At 38.4% G+C, this 21,743-nt stretch overlaps 1 protein-coding gene across 8 annotated transcripts in view; it reads right to left on the minus strand.

Moving 5' to 3' along the window:
* ATE1 (arginyltransferase 1) overlaps positions 1–21,743 on the minus strand; it is a 168,867-nt gene that overhangs the window by 6,299 nt on the left and 140,825 nt on the right. For 5 of the 8 annotated variants that reach the window (XM_070780967.1, XM_070780970.1, XM_070780966.1 and 2 more), the window contains one exon: positions 2,326–5,652. The exons of 1 other annotated variant lie outside the window; for it this stretch is intronic. In XM_070780967.1, coding sequence (XP_070637068.1) covers positions 5,474–5,652 — 179 coding nt within the window. In that variant the 3' untranslated portion in view covers positions 2,326–5,473. Of the gene's footprint in view, positions 1–2,325; positions 5,653–5,747; positions 5,955–8,846; positions 9,463–21,743 lie in introns of those variants that run through there. 2 more of the 8 variants (XM_070780959.1, XM_070780960.1) reach the window with 2 other exon arrangements.

Here is a 21,743-nt window from a genome sequence, read left to right on the forward strand (position 1 = left end):
TAGTTGAGAGATGCTATTCAGACTCACTGAATACTGAATTAACAAAGTGATGAATTGGACTTCATGAAGTATTCATGAGTTCTAATTTAATGCTAATTAAAAAAAAAAAAAAAAAAAGGCCTGTGTTCAATGATTTTAAGACCCTGGCACAGACTGACAAAAGCACGAAAAATTAAGGTTCAGGGGAAAGCATGATCCAAAACCCGTGTTGAATTACGGACTTTGGGAGTCCAACATTTATACCTTTCTGGAATAAGTGCTCTAGCATGCAACATAAAAATTATTTTTTGCATACTGAGTTCAAATCTAACAATGAAAGAAACAAGATATCTGTGCTAGTCGCTAACCGTCGCTTCATGCATGCCAGATGAGTGAAGAATCTCTCTCTTCCCCCAATGTGGCTGAAATATTTACTTTTGAGTGCCAATATTGACAGGTAATTAACTACTGAAAATCACAAATGCCATGTAACATTAAGACTTGCTCTGCTAGGTTTTTTTTTTTAAAGAAAAACATTTCTATTTGGAATACTTTCTTCATATTGCAGGTGAAAAGATGTAGTGAGAAAACCAAGCTATACAAACCTGCAAGCTACTTTGAAGGTCTAAAACAATAAAAGTTTGGCATGCAAATAATACTCAGCAACTTTAATTCCTGGTTTAATTGCATTAGTTAATTTGAAAATATTTTCTGGATAGGACTGGATTGAAGACATGAACTTAACCACCAAATAGACATTCTCTGATGGTAAAGAATCTGCCTGCAATGCGGAAGAACTAGGTTCGATCCCCGGGTTGGGAACATCTCCTGGAGAAGGGAATGACAACCCACTCCAATTATCTTGTCTGGAGAATCCCCACGGACAGAGAAGCCTGGAGGGCTACACACGGACGGGGTCACAAAGAGTTGGACACGACTGAACAACTAAGCACAGCACAGGTATGAAAAATGCAATTTATCTCCCTTAGAATTAAAGCTTAACCAATGTACTTTTAAAAGTAAAATACTTAGCTAAATTAAAAATAGTATATGGTTTCCACTCTTTCTAGGTACCCATTTTAAAGATCTCTGTTCCACAAAGAATCAATGAATTAGAACCTTAACTGGTTTTAAATAACTTTAAGCTTTTAAACAAGACATTTTCTAACTGGAAATTTTTAGAGGCATGCAGACTGTAAGAACAATAGTGTAGATCTTCCAGAAAATATCTAGTTGGGGGACAATCAGAGGAGGGGCACTAAGCTTTAAAAGCTACACATTTTCTGATCCTTCAAGTAAAGAGAAAATTCCTATCCTCCAGCAAAAGGTCAAGGGAATCAGGCAATGAGGATTAAAAACCATGTTGCCAAGTATTACAAAGAACTGAGAAAAGTAATTAACGTCACTCGATTACAACTCCCATCATCCATGAAGAGCTGAAGTATTCAACTTCCTTTCTCAAAACAGTATAGACACAGTGGAATATTATGCAGCCATTTAAATGATTATTCTTCCTATCTATTTTCATTTTCACAGTAAATTAGGATGCTCAAAAATATAGATGAAAAAATTATGAAACAATATACATGCCATAATTTCACTTTTATTTCAAAATAAAACAAAATACATACATACATATAGGTAGAAAAAAGTTTGAAAGGACATACACCAAAATATGAATGAGAGAAGTGACAGTGACAGGATTATGAGCGATTTTTATTTTCTTTGGTATACTTTTCTATATTGTCAAATGTTTTCTGGTGAACACTGTCCATTTCAAATAAGAAAAACAATAAAGCTATTTTCATTCCGGAGAAAATATTAGTGGGAATTTAATAGTTAAATTGCTTGGGAAACAGGATTCATTTTATCATAAACCTACCAGGATCCCCTTTACTGTAAAAAGACTTAAAATGTATTCTATAAATATACCATGGACTCTTATGAACAATGAAAGCACATCTTGCTTTATGACATATTTATGAAAATTCCTCTGAAAACTGAAGTTTTTAAGAGAAATTAATACTTGAATTGGCTACTTAAATCTTATTTCAAATTCTTCTGGATAAAAGAATGTCTACTCCTTAATTTATCTTGTGAAAATCCAGACTTTTTGCTTAAAGCAAGATTCGCTCTACTTTTATTTATTCCTAAGAGAGAAATCCATCATGCTTTGATTTAGGAAACCAAGTGGTCTGGAATTCTAATCACTGAAAATTAAACACTATCATTCATATACAGTCAATGTCTTACCTCTGTTTTCTGCATATTCACTATAGGTAAAATGTATCTAAGAATCTGACAGATGAAAACACAGGTCTTTTAAGTAATGACCAGCAAGAGCCATTGCAGAAAGAAAGTTTTATTCAAGCTTTATCAAATGGACTGTTCAAAAAGCATATACAAGTGCAAAAAATGTCACATGCAATCAAACTTGTTTTGCCTTTTAGAGTCACTGGTTCTCTTTTGGAAAATAACACACATTTGAGTGACTTCTTCTAATTCAAACATTTCCCAACTGTTTCTATTTATTTCCTTCTTTAAAGCAAGCAACAATAGATACATTTTAAGTCACTGATCATCTTTCTCATCTTTATCCTACCAAAAAAAAGCCTATAAAATCAAACCATAGACTGTCCAGAAATCTGAAAAGGTTCATTTACATAACAAATTCCCATACATAAGAAGTCATATACAAATGATATTTTGCAAAATGGATAAAAATTAGAATAAGCAGTTTGAAAGTAAACATAAACATAAATTTCTTATCTAAATAATTTTAATCAAATGAATATATTCATCTGATAATAGCCTCTATCTTTCAGAATAAAAAAGAAAAGTGCTCAGAATACATTTAAAAAAATAAGACAAAAGTCTCACAGAACTGAAATGATTTAAATAAAGATGGTATCATGGAGAGTCTTTACTACATTTTTGTTCCCAAGACAGGGAGGCAGGTGTTAAGTTTAATCTGAAACCAGAAACAGACTACAACGTGAAGATTGCAGTTGCAAAGTTTCTAGCCTTGAGAAGGTATAAACTGTCTTGGAAATGTCCTCACATGTCCTTCTTTAGATGTAAGCCATTAACATAAAATCAGATTCCTCAGCTAGACTGTCAACTGACCAAGTCAAGTCACTTTCCTTGACTGTACTTTCCTAGCCCACTATCAACATTCACTCAGGGCTCCAAAGAACAAATAATTGTCTTTTGAAGATAATTTGTTCATTAGGATTGATACAGTCCCTACTCTCAAAAAACCAACACGAGAATAGAATATAGCAACTGCGTAGTAGAGTCGTCACTCTCTCTGGAGCTTCACTGGAGCCAACCCAGAAGGCCACCCTTAGGGACAGCACCCTGTTCCTAGGGAGGGGGCTGAATTCTGCAGGAAGAAGCCCGAGTCGTGGTAAAAAGGAAGATTCAAGCTTTCTCTTCATTTGGTACTTGAGTTGTGATCTTAATGAATTCCATCCTACATGCTAATCACTACGCTAAGAGTAGTTTAACACACCTGATGACATCACACTGGACATTCCAATGCCCAGGGTACTAGTACTTTACTATGGACTTTAATACTGAAATTACTTAAAATATTTCTAAAGTCCTATTTCGAAGTTTCTTTCAACTCAGTAAGATTTCAGGTCACTCTTACTTTCTTATGTATGCTTTTCTTCAAGTTTATTTGCTTAACAGTACCCTTTTCATAAATGAAAAAATTAAGCTAACTTCACTTTAGAGGGAAATTTTTTTTTAATGTTCTATAGATTCTGAAGGCAGTTCTAAACAAGAGCCTATCAAATGCTCTTGGGAGACTATTTTGAAGCACAAAATTCCAGAGTATGCAAAACCCATGTCACCACTACTCTGTCTCCCGTTAGCTAAGCGCCTGCCCTCTGTAGGTGTTACTCATACACACACATTCTCTATGTGAATGAATAAATACAATTTATTTGGATCTTGAACTCCTAGACATTTGATTTTTAAAATCATTCTCTTGGGATCCTTCTTTTTAGTCTAGCTAGCTGGAATTATTTTCTAATATTTTATATCTCAACTCAGTGCATTTAGGAGAAAAGTTTAAAATCAAGCCACTAAGTTTAATAAAATTTTTTTTTTAAAAAAAAAGATGAGTAGAAAATGGGAAAATGGACAAAACAGGAAATGAAAAGGACTCAGTGGCCAGGCAGGTGGCAGCAGATGGTGGCCAGCTGCAAAGACGCACAGGAGAGTAAGCTCCTCCGTCCGTCCGTCCGTCACTGTCTCCAGCACGGCTCAATTATGAGGGGATGTGCCTTCTCCCTCCCCTGCCTCCCGGCACAGTGCCTACCACATTCAAGGTGAGGGACAAGGGACTGCTGAGTGAGAGAAGGACCAGAGAGATGAGACAGAGGGACACAGGGCCCACCTTTGCTGAGATTACTACGTGTGGTATCTCCTCTCTGACAGCCAAATCAAAGAGCAGGAAGTGGATACTTTTGCCTCCTGCCCCGGAACTGAGTTCACAATGTGAACTAAATGCGATGTGTAGCACAGCTATAAAAGTAGTCAGAGAGAAACTAATTTTTAACCAATAACCAAAGACCAGTGTCCTGAGTTCTAAGAAAATAAAAACTAGTGTATATGTATCCTTCAAGGGGCTTAGCTCAAGGCAGGAGGCACCAATTTTCTAAAAACAAAACCTCTTGTTAGATTTTGAGAAATAAAGCAGACTACCCCAGTTTGGACAATATATAACTAGGGTAATCACATATTTTATTGTCCAAACTGGGATATCTTGCAGAGTAAAAAGGAACATGATTCTAGGAAAAATAATCGCGCCAAGACAGCAGACATGAATAAGACTGTCCTGGGTAAACGGACATTCAATGTTAATACAACATCCTTTTTTGTACGTTTGTACTGTTTCCTTTTCTCAAGTTTTCTGTGAAACTACATGATGTAACATTCAGCAGTAAAGTGATACTGAACACTGAACAGCATCCCAGTTCTGATCCCTTGAGAAGACGTTTTCTAAGACCAAACAGAATTCCAACCTTCCCCACACTTGACGTTTTTTCAGCAGAAACTGATGTTTTAAGTGGATCTGAAGAAAAAGTCTGTTTTAATTTCTCTAACAGAATAACAAAAAAAGTACAACTGTGATTTAAATTACTTAAGGTTCACTTATACATTTTTACCTCCCAAAATATTAACAAGAGAAGTTAATCGTCTCTTGTTCATGAAGCAGACTTCGGAAACGATAAACCCCAATTATGAGTCGATGTCATAACATAGTTTTAAAATCTTTTATCATTAACCATGAGGTTTTCACAAATACATATGCCACAAAATATTTTAGAAAAGCTACGCAGCCATCAAAATTAGAAAGTCTAATCTGTGGAGGGTTAGAGAGTTTCCCCCGAGTGATGAACTCGCACCGTGGCACACGTCGGCAGGGCAGCACGGGAGCGCCCAGGAGCTCGGGTGGGGGCGGGAGAGGCGAACAGGCTGATCAGTTTCGGAACAGCAGCATCCGCTCGGAGCACGCCTGCCCCACCAGCCTCGCGTACTGCAGCACGGCTGCCGCCTCGCTCGGGTCTCTCTGCTGCTGCCTGTAAACACCGTAAGGCATTATGGCTTTCTTGTAGAACACCTGCAGGCGGTCAGGTTCCTTGCTGCGACCTTCGTCCACTGCAAGAACAAAAACTACTGATTAAATAGTCACCTACCAGAGCACTTTTCACGTCCTAATTTAAGAATACTGAAGTACCACGTATTAAGATGTCCTCTCTGAGCGGCACGTTCAAACGAGGGGGTGCACTATTCAGATCAACGTGAGTAATGTTAATAAATAACAAATGCCTTGCTTTTGTTGTTGCTGTTGTTCAGTCACTAAGTCGTGTCTGACTCTGCGACCCCATGGACTGCAGCATGCCAGGCTTCCTCGTCCTCCACCATCTCCTGGAGTTTGCTCAAATTCATGCTCATTGAGTCTGTGATGCCATCCAAACATTAGGGAAAGACAAGGAATTGTAAGCAATTTAAAAAGTGGCCTTCAATCTCTTATTAGTTTATTATACATAATGAAGTTTGCAGCTTTCCAGCACCCTTCCTGAATCTGACTTAAATTTATTTTGCTTCTCAAGTCAACATGTAACTGCTGTGCGGCCTTCTGCTGACTCAGCAGTTTGGGCTGACTTGAGCTGGTCAGGTTGGAGCAATGGGCACTCATGCTGTGGGCAAGAGGGCAGATGCTTACAGCTTTCACAGAGATGGCCACTATCAGTTCTCCTCTTCTTCCATATAGAAGAACTCCTGGTTTTCAGCAGAGCAGCCTGTGTCCCAGCCTCCTGTGCAGCTGGGTGTGGTTCTGTGACTAAGCCCTGGCCCATGAAACACAAGCAGACAGGTCTGGTAGGACAGCTGGTCCAGGCCTTTGCCTCTTGGATTTTTCAGCCCTTCCTTCATTCTGCCTCTTGGAGTAAGAATGTCATGGTAGGAGCTCTAACCGCTATCTTGAGCTTGAGGTTAAGAGCTTTCCCTCAGTCTGGCAAAAACAAAAGCTAGAAGGAACCTGGGTACCTGAGAACTCTGAGGAATAAAACGGCCATTCCAGCCCTGGACTGCCTCTGTCTAGGATTTTACATTAAAACAGAACTAAACTATCTTATTTAAGACAAATTATTTTGAGTTTCTATTCTTGGCAGTTGCTCTTAAGCCTAATACAGAAAACAGTGTTACAGTTATCTCTAAAATGTATGTTTTTTTAAAAAATAAAATCACTGACTCAGCAAGACCAGTTCTCAGCATCATTCCATGGCTGACTAAATATCAGAACCATCTAAAGAGTTTTTTTTTTTTTTTAATGAATCCTATCCTCAGAGATCTTGATCTGAAAACTGACTGGAATGAACCTGCACATCAGTGTTTTCTTAAGCCTGAAAGATGGATTGAGAACCACTCTCCTAGAAAAACACACACACACCAGGGCTTATGTATGCGTTTTGGTCAACTCAATATAAGGATATTTGCAGCAATGCTCTCACACACTGAAAAACTGCAAACAACACAGATGTCTACCAGTGGAGAACTGGGCAAACATGTTAGCGCATATCCACATGGCAAAATGCTATATGGCTATTAAAAAGACAGAGGAAGATAGATGGCTATGAAAAAAAAAAAAAGTCGGGTTCAATATAAACAACTCTTCTTTTTATGAAAAGCCTACTATACACATAGAAAAAATCTGGACAAACATAGGTCAACCTGTTAACAGTCAAAGTGAAGTCGCTCAGTATGTCTGACTCTTTGCAACCCTATGGATTGTAGCCCATGGAATTTTCTAGGCAAGAGTAGTGGAGTGGGTTGCCATTTCCTTCTCCAGGGGATCTTCCTGACCCAGGGATCAAACCCAGGTTTCCTGCATCGCAGGCAGAGGCTTTACCTCTGAGCCACCAGGGAAGCATAGAAAAAATCTGGACAAATATACATCAACCTGTAATAGTACTTATCTGTAACTACTCCCTTTGCCTAGAACCACCCCCATTTCTACTATCGCCCTCCCCGAGTCCTGGGCCCCTTTTCTTTTCAGCCGAGGGGCCGCAGTGGTTTCCTGCTACTGCTATTCTCTGGATCAACTCTCTGTGCCTTGCTTGGCTCTCAGCAATACCACTGCCTATTATCACCAATCTCCTGAATTAAATGTTCAGTTCAGTTCAGTCGCTCAGTCATGTCCAACTCTTTGTGACCCTATGAACTGCAGCACGCCAGGCCTCCCTGTCCATCACCAACTTCCAGAGTCCACCCAAACCCATGTCCATCGAGTTGGTGTTGCCATCCAACCATCTTATCCTCTGTCGTCCCCTTTTCCTCCTGCCCTCAATCTTTCCCAACATCAGGGTGTTTTCAAATGAGTCAGCTCTTCGCATCAGGTGGCCAAAGTATTGGAGTTTCAGCTTCAACATACTGGCTGTGGTATACCTGACTGGACACACTATGGTCAAAGTATGTGCTTTTCCTTACAAATATCCAACTGAAGCAGAAAACCCACATACTTTAAACCAACTAAATATTTAACATTTACTAGGTTGCCGCATCCTTTAGCAGGATAAATGATAAGCAAAGGAAAAGGCAGGAACCTGGTTCCTGCTGTCAATTTCAGAGAGTTTAAAGTACATGGATTGCAATACAGGAATCTCCATCACCCAGCAATAGATGCTACTTGCACGGAGAGATTAGATTCAAACATGCTTAATGTGCTCAGTTGTGACTTTTTGTGGCTCCATGGACTGTAGCTTGCCAGGCTCCCTTGCCCAGGGAATTTTCTGGGCAAGAATACTGGAGTGGGTTGCCATTCCCTCCTCCTGGGGATCTTCCTGACGCCAGGGATCGAACCTAAGTCTCTTGACTCTCAAGCATTGGCAGGCAGATTCTTTACCACTAGTGCCACCTGGGAAGACCCCAAGTATGCTTAGAAGCTAATACAAATGGAAAACTAGTAAAGATAAGTAAGAACAGCAAAGGAGAGAAGAACACTGACAAAACTGCACAAAATTTTCTACATCTTTTTAAAACCTTGAATTTTTTAAATGGAATTTTAAAGCATGTTTATATTTAACTATGTAGAATGATGTTTAACAGTTTAAACCCTTATCCTAAAGTATCTTAAGACAGACATCTTTTAAGATTCAAATGAATAGAACACACTAACAAATAAGAACTTAAAGTTTGACATGCCGTTATCTTATCTAAAATGAAATGCTACCCTCTAATTTTTACCCTTTTCCAGTTTGACATATAAACATGAAAACAGAAGATTAGGAAAAACCCACCATTATGTATAATTTATAGCAACTATTTTAAAGTGCACACTCCTAGAGAACAGGAAATTTTGCATTGTTTTATTTGTCAAAAATATATTTCATTTCTATTTACTAAGATTACAGGAAAAGCTTTAAAATTATATGTGTATCAAATTTGGGGGAAAACACTATGATATACAAGTTTTAACCACTGAATTCCAAACAGTTCTGTGATGCTGCTCAATCTATTTTTAACTTATATATCTCATTTAACTTCATTGCTGTTGTTCAGTTGCTCAGTTGTGTCCGACTCTTTGTGACACCATGGACAACAGCATGCCAGGCTTCTCTGTCCTTCACCATCTCCCGGAGCTTGCTCAAACTCATGTCCACTGAGTCGGTGATGCCATCCAACCATCTCGTCCTCTGTTGTCCCCTTCTCCTCCTGCCTTCAATCTTTCCCAGCATCAGGGTCTTTTCCAGTGAGTCAGCTCTTTGCATCAGGTGGCCAAAGTACTGGAGCTTCAGCTTCATGATGCCCATCCAATGAACTTTCAGGGTTGATTTTTCTTTAGGATTGACTCATCTCCTTACAGTCCAAGGAACTCTCAAGAGGCTTCTCCAACACCAGAGTTCGAAAGCATCAGTTCTTCAGTGCTCAGCCTTCTTATGGTCCAGCTCTCACATCCATACTTGACTACTGGAAAAACCATAGCTTTGATGAGACATACCTTTGTCAGCAAATATCTCTGCTTTGTAATATGCTGTCTAGGTTGGTCATAGCTTTTTTCCCAAGGAGCAAGTGTCTTTTAATTTCATGGCTATAGTCACCACCTGCAGTGATCCTGGATCCCAAGAAAATTAAGTCTGTCACTGTTTCCATTGCTTCCCATCTATATGAAATGAAGTGATGGGACTGGATGCTGTGATCTTAGTTTTCTGAATGCTGAGTTTTAAGCCAGCTTTTCACTCTCCTCTTTCACCTCCATCGAGACTTCTAAATTAATTTATAGCATTTTGGAGAGCCCTACAGCACAGAAATCAAATTCAATAGTTCTTTTTATTCCAAATACTTTCAAGGTCTTTGTTCTGGATTAAAGCAGTTAAATGCTCAAGATACTTAAAAAGTAGGTGTCAACTAGATGTTGGCTTTTTAACATCCTATATAATTACCACAAAAAGTGGTAATCATGAATTATAAAATCCTCTCCTAATTCCCTTCAATGTTAATATATCCAAGTCATTGGAGATGCAAACATATCTGACCTCAGTGCTCAAACACCTCGGAAGTTCATGGCATTGTGTTACTGTTATTGTTGTTTAATATCCAAATGCTGTATTCCTGGTGCTCTATCAATAATTCACCAGAAATAATGAGAATTGAAACTTTTTATAAATTTATTAAAATACAAATTAGCTTCCTTAATTGTCCCAAATTCTTTAATTTTCTCATCACACTTTGACTGTAAAAAGGGGACTAAAACATACACATAAAAAGTAGCACTAAAGTGTATCTTTCTCTACATAAAAAAAACTTAGACTGCAACTCAAATTTAGAATGTAAACTTGGAATTCTATCTACCCAGTGGTGCCAAAATATCAACCTAAGACTGCCAGTAGTTTTGAAACAGAGATCAACAAGACACACAGTAAGAGAAACAAAGAAATGATACATTATGAATATTTTAAAGCCTGATACTTCAGTAACTTGAGCAAGCTCCAGGAGCTGGTGAAGGACAGGGAAGCCTGGCGTGCTGCAGTCGACATGGTCGCAAAGAGTTGGACACGACTGAGTGACTAAACTGCCTGATTTCAGTAACTTGAACTAATTTGACATTTTCTAGGAATTAGCCATCAATGAAATTACAGAATATTCAATAAATGCACATTAATTTCTTATTTTGTATCTTTTCAACAATAATGCTTTTTTAGGAACTCAAATAATACAGAAACAGAGAGAGGGATGTCAGCTCTCATATACAATCCTTTCTCCTACCACTCTAGCTTTGCCTCAGTAAGTTATCAATGTGTAACAATTCCAAGAGCTGCATTTAAATACTTAAATACAGATTGGGGGAGGGGGTCACATTGTAGCCACATCTTGTATTAAGGCCAGGAAATCAGATCAAATACCTGCTTAATGGGTACTGTATTATCTCCAGAAACCACTGATGATTATTATACAAAACAGTGCTTTCTGGATTTAATGGTCTGCAGTTTTATAATCATTAGTTACATCTGCAACAAAGGCAGAAAATATACTGTGATTCTCAGTATATTGTGTATAACTGTATTAAAATCTAAGTTTAAAACCTAAACAAGAAAAATTCTACCAGATACTTAAAACACTGAATATTAGTTGGTCTATTTACTAAAGTTAAAAAGAAAATGCATCCCAAATCCTTAGGAAACCCTCTTGTGAATCCTATTTGTTGCCTGCCTGACAGATGTTATCAGTGTTTGTAGACAAAGGTCTACATAACTAAATCCACACAGTACAACAAGTCTCTTCTTAAGAGGACCTTGAAGATACAGAAAAACAAAACCATCCTGAGATTAAAGGCCATTTGCCATGATCTAAGATACACTGCCATCTTGTTTTGAGATGTTTTTAAAAATGTGTGCCAGCAAGAACTTCTTCCATCTTTTCTTTCTCTAATGCATCACAATTTTATTCCATGAAATAAAAACCAAAAGCAATTTTGCAAACCCTTTTCTGAAATGAGTGTTTGATCACAAGTGATACAAACATGCTGTCAACTCTGTGATGTTTTAATCTTCAAGGAAAACTCTGGTGGGCAACAAGTGCTTGATTTCCTCCCAACTTTTTATTCACAGGAGATGAACTGTACATCTCAGGTGCTTTCAAAGGAAAAGAATCTAGAGATCAAAGCTCTACTTTTACTTCTTATGGGGATTTACCTCATTCATTATTCTTAAAGAGACTTTGTAACTTCTAGGCTTTCCAGAAACTGGTAAGACAGTCTATTTTCTGAACTTCACTATTTATTGTTACAGCATTGCATGAACATGACAACATAAACATAAAAACAAGTTACATACTTTACAGATTTCCATAAAGATAGCGGTCTAAATGGCAGACACGGCAACATTAACAAAACTGAATACAGATGGGCAAAACTTTGACAAGATGGAATTTGAAAATCTGAACAAATAAATATGTGATAGAATTCAACTGCGAAACCAAATTCAACTCTGTGAAGTTCGAAGTCAAATATGATTTAGAACTTTTTAAAGTGACAAGAGGTTTAAATTGCTACGGTTGAGTATGTGGGGAAGGTGGAGAGAAATTTGAGGAAGCTTTTTAGTATGGGACAGCAAGGGCCAGGCAAGGGAATGCACAGCAGTTAAGACAGAAATCAACTGAACTCAGTCAGCAAAGCCTTCAAGCCCATTTGGTGGGAGGCTCAAAAATCAATTTGGGAATCCCATCAGGGAGAATTACACATTTTCAAATTCTATAAGGAACATTGTTGCTAGTCATTTCACTCATAATTTTTTGTAAAAATGAAAACTAAGAAAACAAATCTAAACTTAGTTTATTTGTAAAAGATTATGTAATGACAGTTTCAAATATGGGAGACATGGATTCAATCCCTGGGTTGGGAAGCTACCCTGGAGAAGGGCATGACAACCCACTCCAATATCTTGCCTAGAGAGTTCCATGGACAGAGGAGCCTGGTGGGCTATAGTCTACGGAGTTGCAAAGAGTCAGACTCGACTAAGCAACGAACACTTTCACTTTACGGAGACAATTCTCATATCACACAATTCACCCATTTAGGGTGTATGAATCAATGGTTTTCCCTAGTGGCTCAGACAGTAAAGAATCTGCCTGCAATGTGGGATACCTGGGTTCGATCCCTGGGTCAGGAAGATCCCCTGGAGAAGGGAATGGCTGCCTACTCAGTATTCTTGCCTGCAGAATCCCATGGACAGAAGAGTTTGGAGGGCTATAGTTCACAGGGTCACAGAGTTGGACACGACTGAGTGACTAACACTTTCACTTTTACAGAGACAACTCTCACACCATACAATTCACCCATTTAGAATGTATGAATCAATGGTTTTTAGTGTAGTCACAGAGAGGCGCAATCATCACAACAGTCCATTTTAGAGCATTTTTAGCATCCTACAAAGAAACCCCATACCTATTAGTGGTCACTCCTCACTTCCCCCAATTTCCTTAGCCCTAAGCAATACCAATCTGCTTTCTTTCTCTATGGAATCAGACAGTATGTGACCTTTTGTGACTGATTTCTTTCATTTAGCATGATGTTTTCAAGGTTCACCCACATTACAGCAGTGTTAGCACTTCACTCCTTTTTCTGTAAAGTAATACAGTATTGTAGGGGTATACAGTGTCCCCCTTGACGGCAGTTTTGCTTTCCTTGGTTTCAGTTACCCTTGGTCAAACCATAGTACAAAAATACTAAATGGAAAATTCCAGAAATAAATCATTCATAAGTTTTCAATTGGGCACTCTTTTAAGTAGTGTGATGAGATCTTGTACCATCCACCCCACCCCTCCAGTCATCCATTTGTCAGGTGTATTCCACCAGTTAGTCACTTAGTAGCCATCTTGGTGATCAGCAACCAGTCAATCCTAAAGGAAGTCAACCCTGAATATTCATTGGAAAGACTGAGAAGGAAGCTGAAGCTCCAATGCTTTGGCCACCTGATGACTCACTGGAAAAGATCCTGATGCTGGGAAAGATTGAAGGCAGCAAGAGAAGGGGACAGCAGAGGATGAGATGGTTGGATGGCATCATCGACTCAATGGATGTGAGTCTGAGCAAACTCTGGGAGACAGTGAAGGACAGGGAAGCCTGGCATGCTGCAGTCCATGGGGGTGCAAAGAGCTGGACACGACTGGGCAACTGAACTGAACTCTTACTTAACAATGGCTCCAACGTGCACGAGTAGTGATAGTGGCATTTGGAGATTCCCGAACGATGGGCAGTTTATAAATGAACATCATAGGCATGTACATGTAGGAAAAAACATGTATGAAGGGCTCAGTATACCCATGGTTTCAGGCATCCACTGCAGGGTTAGAACACCTCCCCTGAGGGTTAAGGGGGAATGACTATATCCATTTTTATTTATCTGTTCAGCAGTTGATGGACATACGGGATTATTTACACTTTTAAACTAGCAATATTGTAAGTACTGTTGTATGGACATTTGTATACAAATTTTTGTGTGTTTTCATTTCTCTTGAATATACACCTAGAAGTGAAATCACTGGATCATATAACAGTGCTGAATCTACTGAAGAACTGCCAGATGTTTTCCAAAGTGGCTGAACCATTTTTCATTCCTACCTGCAGGGTATGGAGGTTCTGATTTCTTTACATCCTCATCAACACTTCTTTTTTTTAATTGCAGCCATTCTAGTGGGTATGAAGTGGCATCTTACTGTGATTTTCATTTGCACTGGGTCAAACAAAGCAAATGACATTTTCTTTTCATGTGTTTACTGGTCATTCATATATTCTCTTTGTATTCAAATTATTTGTCTGCTTCTAAACTGGGTTTTTTATTTAGCTCTTAGAGTTGTTTATATATTGTGGATATTAGATCTCTGTCAGATAATATGATTTGCAAATATACCTTCCTATTCTACGAACTGCCTTTTTACTTTGTTGATGATGTCATATAAAAGTATCAAAGTTTTTAATTTTCATGAAGTTAGTTTTTCTTTGGTTGCTTGTGCTTTTGATGCCATATATAAGAACCATCACTGAATCCATGGTCATGAAAAGGCACTCCTATTTTTGTTCCCTAAGAGTTTTAAGGAGATCCAACCAGTCCATTCTGAAGGAGATCAGCCCTGGCATTTCTTTGGAAGGAATGATGCTAAAGCTGAAACTCCAGTACTTTGGCTGACTCATGAGAAGAGTTGACTCACTGGAAAAGACTCTGATGCTGGGAGGGATTGGGGGCGGGAGGAGAAGGGGACGACAGAGGATGAGGTGGCTGGATGGCATCACCGACTCGATGGACGTGAGTCTGAGTGAACTCCGGGAATTGGTGATGAACAGGGAGGTCTGGGGTGCTGTGATTCATGGGGTCACAAAGAGTCGGACACGACTGAGCGACTGAACTGAACTGAAGAGTTTTATAATTTTAGCTCTTACATTTAGGTCCATTTTGAGTTAATTTTTGTATATAGTGTGAAATAGGGAATCAATCCCATTCTTTTGCATGTGGATATCCAGTTGACCCAAGACCATCTGTTGAAAGATTATCATCTTTTGCCCACTGAACTGTCTTGGTATCATTTTTGAAAATCAACTGACCATAAATATGAGTTTCTTTTCAGACTCACAATTCTAATCCATTAATATATATGTCTATCTATATGCTAGAACCACACAGTCTTTAATTTTATTCTTCTTTTTCAAGATTGCTTTGGCTATTTTGAGTTCCTTTAACTTTGGGCTAACTTTTAGGATTACAATAAATTTCTGCAAAAAAGCCAGCTGTTACTTTAACAGGGACTGCATTTATTCTGTAGACCAATTTGAGGGGTACTGCCATCTTAACAATATTAACTCTTCTAATCCATGAACATGGAGTTTTCCCCCCATTTAAGTAATTTTTTCAACGTTTTGTATTTTTCAGAATATAAATTTTTTTACTCCTGTTAAAAACCTATTCCTAACAATTCTATTCTTTTTGATGTTGTCATAAATAAAACTGTCTACCTAATTTCATTTTGAGATTGCTCACTGCAAGTATATAGAAATGAAACTGAGTTTTGTATGTTGATCTCTTATCCAGCAACTTTGTTGAACTCATTTATAGGTTCTGAGAGTTTTTTTAGTACATTCTTTAGGATTTTCTATACACAATATCAAGTCATCTGCAAATAAAGATGGTTTTATGTCTTCCTTTCCAAACTGGATGCCTTTTATTTCATTTTCTTACCTAACTGTCTTGGGGGAAGTATCACTTTTTAAGGGGAAAAAACCTGCATAATCAAACTCATGATATTATAATGACTAGAAAAACCTCTTGACTCCCAAAAACAATATAAAACTTAATTCATCAAAATGATTCCAATGAGAAAGAACTCCAGATTAGTTCTGATATTATGGCATCAAAGCCCTGTAGAAGGTCACCAGAGGAAAACAGGGCAGTGCTGGATCCACAGCCAACAGTATACAAAAGTCACACCAATTTTACCTCCTGCTCATTGCCACGAGGACTTTACTTATATACTGGATACTGGTTATCTAAGTAAAATGCTAATAAAAACCTCTTCTGATGCTGAATAAAGGTTGTATTCTTTCAAATTTCTATTCTATTTGTTTTGATCCTTAAATACACTCTTTAATACTTCCTTTTCCACCAGTGTTTACCCTTATAAAGGCTAGACTTAAGAACTGACAAAATAATAAATGTCAATTGAAACATGTAAAATGTGCCATTACAGAATTTCTCAAAGACAAAGGGGAAGTTGGTTTGTACAGCTGCTGCTGGGTATTGAGTCAGGGCCAAAGAGGCTGCGAGTTCAGGGCTGACAGGCCCAAGCCATTTCTGGCTTGTGTGGTCAAGAGATTAGTTACATAAAAGGAATTATATAATACACATATCGAGAAAAATGAGAGTTGGATTTTCTCTGTCCAGAGCGGGGCTAGTACAGGAGAAGACTAGAACAAATTCTGCTGGGTTAGATGAGAATTGGAGCAATAAGTGAAAACTCGTGGCATTTATACACTGCACCAACATATAGACACGAAAGTGGATAGAAGTGTGTGTGTACGCAAGTGTATTTCCTGGATCCGTCTGCGGAGAGGGCTTGGAAGCAATGAAACCCCAATAGCAATGAGCATACATATTGCCCAGATCTTATTTTCCTACTTGTACTCTCCACAAAAGGGAACTAGAATTCCTTGGAGAAGAGCCTGAATGCAGAGCTGGGTCAGAGAAAGTACAAGATGAGCCTGGAATACTTTGTGCCAGAAAGTAAATGCTCAAAAAATATTGGAGATATGTCAAAAGAATACAGGAGTCATCTTGAAAAAGGTGCCTGCTGGCCAAGTCTGAGACAATCTGAGCATTCAAAGTAAACAATGAGAGTAGTGGGTTATATAACGGTGGTGGTGGCTTAGTCGCTAAGTCGCATCCGACTCTTTGCGACCACATGGACTGTAGTCCAGACAGGCTCCTCTGTCCACGGGATTCTCCAGGCAAGAATACTGGAGTGGGTTGCCATTTCCTTCTCCAGGGGATCTTCCCAACCCAGGAATCAAACCCGGGTCTCTTGCATTGCAGGCAGATTCTTTACCAACTAAGCTAAGAAGGTTATATAATAAATTGACCAAAATATTAGGATTCCTTGAGTCCACATTGATATAAACAAGCAAACAGGGAAAAGGGACAGCTTTCTTATAGTAGAATAGCAACTAATAAAAGTAGAAGTGATGATTGAAGGAGAAAAATCATATGGCAGCTATTTCAAATAAGAATCATCAATGAATGTAAAATTTGATAAAGTAAAATATTTACATTGTCCCAGAGCATCTCCCTATAAATAATTATTTACTAAAATATACAAAATAACTTATCAAGTTTATAGAGATGGCACCTACATACTTTACAAAGTGATACAAACTCAAGCTGTCGGCTGTGAGGTAAATCAACAGCAGATGAATCCACAGCAGGTGCCCCTCCTCAGATGACACAATAAAAACACAATATCACTCCCAGGATATTCTTGCCAAAACTACCGAACCTGAATCCAGTTATAAACCTTTGATGAACACAAATTAAGGGACAGTCAACAAAGTAATTGGGCTGAATTCTTCAAAAATGTCAAGGTAATAAAAAAACAAGCGTACACACTAAGGAAAAGAAGCACACAGAGAAAAGAAGACCTATGAGACATGACAACAGACATAGCCCCTGACCTCAACCTGACTCTGGATCAGAAAGAGAAAGGAAAGGAGGTTCGTGAGTATGTGTTTTGTATTACAGAGGACATCATCAGAAAGACCGGTGACATCTGAATAGGGTCTGTGGATTGGATGGTAGTAACATATCAATGCTGTTTTCCCGGCTCCGATGGTTGTACTCTATGTACGAAACTGTACCTGTTTTCAGGCAATACACACTGCAGTATTTAAGGATAACAGCTCAAGAGACTATAACAACTTACCCTCAAATAATTCAGAAAAAAATACAGACTATAAGGAAGGAAATGATAAGAAAAATGTGGAAACACATTAATAACTGGGGAATCTGGGTGAAGCATATGCAGAAGTTCTTTGTATTAGTCTTACAATTTTTCCGTAAATTTGCAATTATTTCATATTAAAAAATTAACAAATACTAAGCTATATTATGGGTTTCTCTGGTAGCTCAGAGATTTAAGTGTCTGCCTGCAATGCGGGAGACCTGGGTTCGATCCCTGGGTTGGGAAGATCCCCTGGAGAAGGAAATGGCAACCCACTCCAGTATTCTTGCCTGGAGAATCCCGTGGACAGAGGACCCTGGTGGGCTACAGCCCACGGGGTTGCAAAGAGTCGGACACGACTGAGCGACTAACACTAAGCTATATTATATTCTTAAGCCTCCCATCATAATCCCTCGTATCTGTGTCTTTTTGAAACCTAAGCATTAAATTTTTACTTCTTTCATTGTTAAGTTTTGTTCTAATATATTCTCATCACTCCAGCTTACTGAGGCATTTTCATATTCTCTCTTTTCTGGCAAGTTAGAGATCCTTACCAGCTTCATAGTATCTGGAAATTTAGCTATCAAGAATAACAATCTTAAGTACAGTTCTGAAACAGGGCAAAGCAAAAGTTAATACTATTTTTAATATGTCAATATATGAATAATAGCTAATAATTTTTTTTTTTTTTTTAGTTTTCAAATACACAGAATCAGTTCATTAAGGATCCATGCTGCTCACTTGGTTGGACAAATTAAGTTTTTTCTAAATCAATACCTTTAAATTCCACCATATTTGATAGCCCATGAAAGCTATTACCATGATGGTAATGACCTCACTGGTTACAAAGTCAAATTCTCAATTACAATGAAAGTTAGCTATAATATTAATTTCAAGTGAATCTGGCATTGGGCTGATTTTGATTCCTTGCCAGGGAATTACGTTAGAAACTTCTTAAAGCAGCTTCAGGCAGCAAAAACAAAATTTTAAGAATTTCCTGGGGCATAACATCAAATATGAAATTACAATATTTACCACAAGGGCAAACACAAATTCACTTCTCTTTGCCGAAGGTCTCAATCCAGAAATCTGCCCTCATCCTCATTCTTGATCTCAGCTCCATCCCTGAGTCGTCCTCAGCCTCCATGGAGGACTGGTTCCAAGACCCTCAGTAGACACCGAACTGCAAGGGTGCACATGTTCCTTACATAAGACATGGCGGCACCTGCACATAGCCACACAACCCTCCCATATACTTCAAATCATCTCTAGATTATTTATAAATCCCAACTGAATATAGATGCTATATAAATAGCTGCCGGCAAGTAGCAAGTTCAAGTGTTACTTTTTGGAACTTTCTGGAACTTTTCTACTAATTCCTTTACACTAACTTTCACAAAAGCTAAAGACTCTGCCATCTGGCAAAAACAAAACTCTCTGTGACTTCTACCTTTTCTTACAGTTTCTTTAGGCTACCTTTTTTTAAAGAACATTTACATTACTGGCCATTTCCTCACCCCCACTCACTCCACAGGTTATTTCAACGTGTACCTTAAGTTTAGTCACCTTCCCTCTATTCACTAAGGTCAAAGGGTCTCCCCTGACCTTCAACACAAAAAACACAGGCGGTCTTCATCATCCTCAGAAAAATGTAAACTCAGAGGACCGCTTCCTCCTCCTTGAAACCCACTCTGCCTTCTGCTTTCCTGACACCACTGACCCTGATTATTCTCGTACCTCCAAGGCAATTCTTCACTTGACTGCTAAATGTGGGCAGTTACACAGTGCTCTGTTCTAGATCGCTCTTTCTTCTTGTTCTACATTTTCTCCCTAGGAAATTTCATCCACGTCCATGGATTCAATTACCACTTCCAAGTCTGACCTCCAAATCCTCAGGTTCAGCCAAAACTTCTGTGAGCCTTGGGAGATTTGATAATATTATGTGCGGCTGAGGGCAAATTCACATTGTTTGGTCAGAGCAATCCTACTTCTAGGAGTCTATTCTACATAAATATCAGTATGTGTGCAAAAAAGATGTATAAACTCTGTTGTAGTATTATTTGTAACTTAAATTTTAAAAATAAACAAATGTTCATCAGTGGGGGAGGGGAGTTATTATCAATAATACATATCACAGTATGCAACCATTAAAAAAGAACGGGTAAATATACCATATAATCCAGCAGTTGTACTTCTTGGTATTTGCCCAAAGGAGCTGAAAACATATCTACACAAAACTTGCACATAAATGTTTACAGTAGCTTTATTCATTAACTGCAAAGTGAAAGTGAAAGTTGCTCAGTCTTGTCCGACTCTTTGTGACCAAATCTCCAAGCCAGAATCCTGGAGTGGGTAGCCTTTTCCTTCTCCAGGGGATCTTCCCAATCTAGGGATTGAACCCAGGTCTCCCGCATTGCAGGCGGATCCTTTATCAGCTGAGCCACAGGGAAGCCCATTAACTGCAAAATGTGGAAGCAAATGTGTGCCAAGATTTCCTTCAACAGGTGAATGGATAAACAAACTGTGGTACATGCATACAATGCATTATCATTCAGTGATGAAAAGAAATGCATTATCAAGTTATGAAAAGGCATGAAGGACACTTAAATGCGTATTACTAAGTGAAAGAAGCCAATCTACATACCATATGATTCCATTACTATATGAAATTCTGGAAAAGGCAAAACTATGGAGATAGTAAAGTGATCACTGGCTTAAGGGACTGGGAGGGGAGGGAGAGACAAATGAGGAAGCACAGGGGCTCTTCAGGGCAATGAGACTACTCTGCACAGTAACACAATGATAGATACGTGTCATTATGCATTCTTCAGAATCCAGAAAATGCACACCACCAAGACTGAGCCCCAATGTAAACCCTGCACTTCAGTTAATAATAATATTATAATTGATAAGCCAATATTGATCCAATGTATCATACTAATGCAGGATGTTAATAACAGGGGAAACAGGGAGTGGGGGACTGGAGAGCACAGAGACTCTGTACTTCACACTCAGTTTTTCTGCAGACCTAAAATAGACTTTTTAAAAAGTCTATTAATAAAAAAAATTTTTTTTTAATGTTAAGATTTAATGACGGGAAATTTCAGACTCTCAACAGAACACATTCAATACAGTAAGCCAAATTCTAGTGCAGTGGTTCTCAATCTTGGCTGCATGCTACAATCACACGAGAAGCTTTAAGAAATGCTGATGTCCAAGGATCATCAGTACCCGGAAGTGAGGCCTACAGATAATGGTGCAGAATGACCCCTCCCCAAGTAGTCAGAAGTACATAACCCCTAAAAAATATTACTGCATGGATATAAGGGTATAGTAACAATTTCTTGCTTCTTGGCTTTTAAAATATTGTTCAGCACAGAGAATTACTTGGGGGAAAAAAAAAAGAATTCACAAGGATGTAGCAGTAAAAATCCTATATGGCCACATTCATAAGGACACTTTTCATCTCTGCTTCCATTAAAATTTCAGAATGGAGAGCCTAACACTCAGGTGTGCCTTAATAACAGCACAAATAAAGCACGGAGAAAACCAACTCAGTGGTCATTTTATATCATAGTACAATAATGTTCTGATTCACTATTTTTATATTAGAAGATAGCAGGTTTCTATTTAACTTCATTTGTTCATATGATAAAATGAATCTGGGGAGACTAAAAGCCAGTATATTAATGATAGATGAGAGAAAGAGAGAAGTTGAGGATCCCTTAGAAGCCCATCTAACATTTAAGACCATCAAAGCCTAATAGTAAAGA

Source organism: Bos indicus, chromosome 26 (assembly GCF_029378745.1).
Source record: "Bos indicus isolate NIAB-ARS_2022 breed Sahiwal x Tharparkar chromosome 26, NIAB-ARS_B.indTharparkar_mat_pri_1.0, whole genome shotgun sequence".
Taxonomy (NCBI): Eukaryota; Metazoa; Chordata; class Mammalia; order Artiodactyla; family Bovidae; genus Bos; species Bos indicus.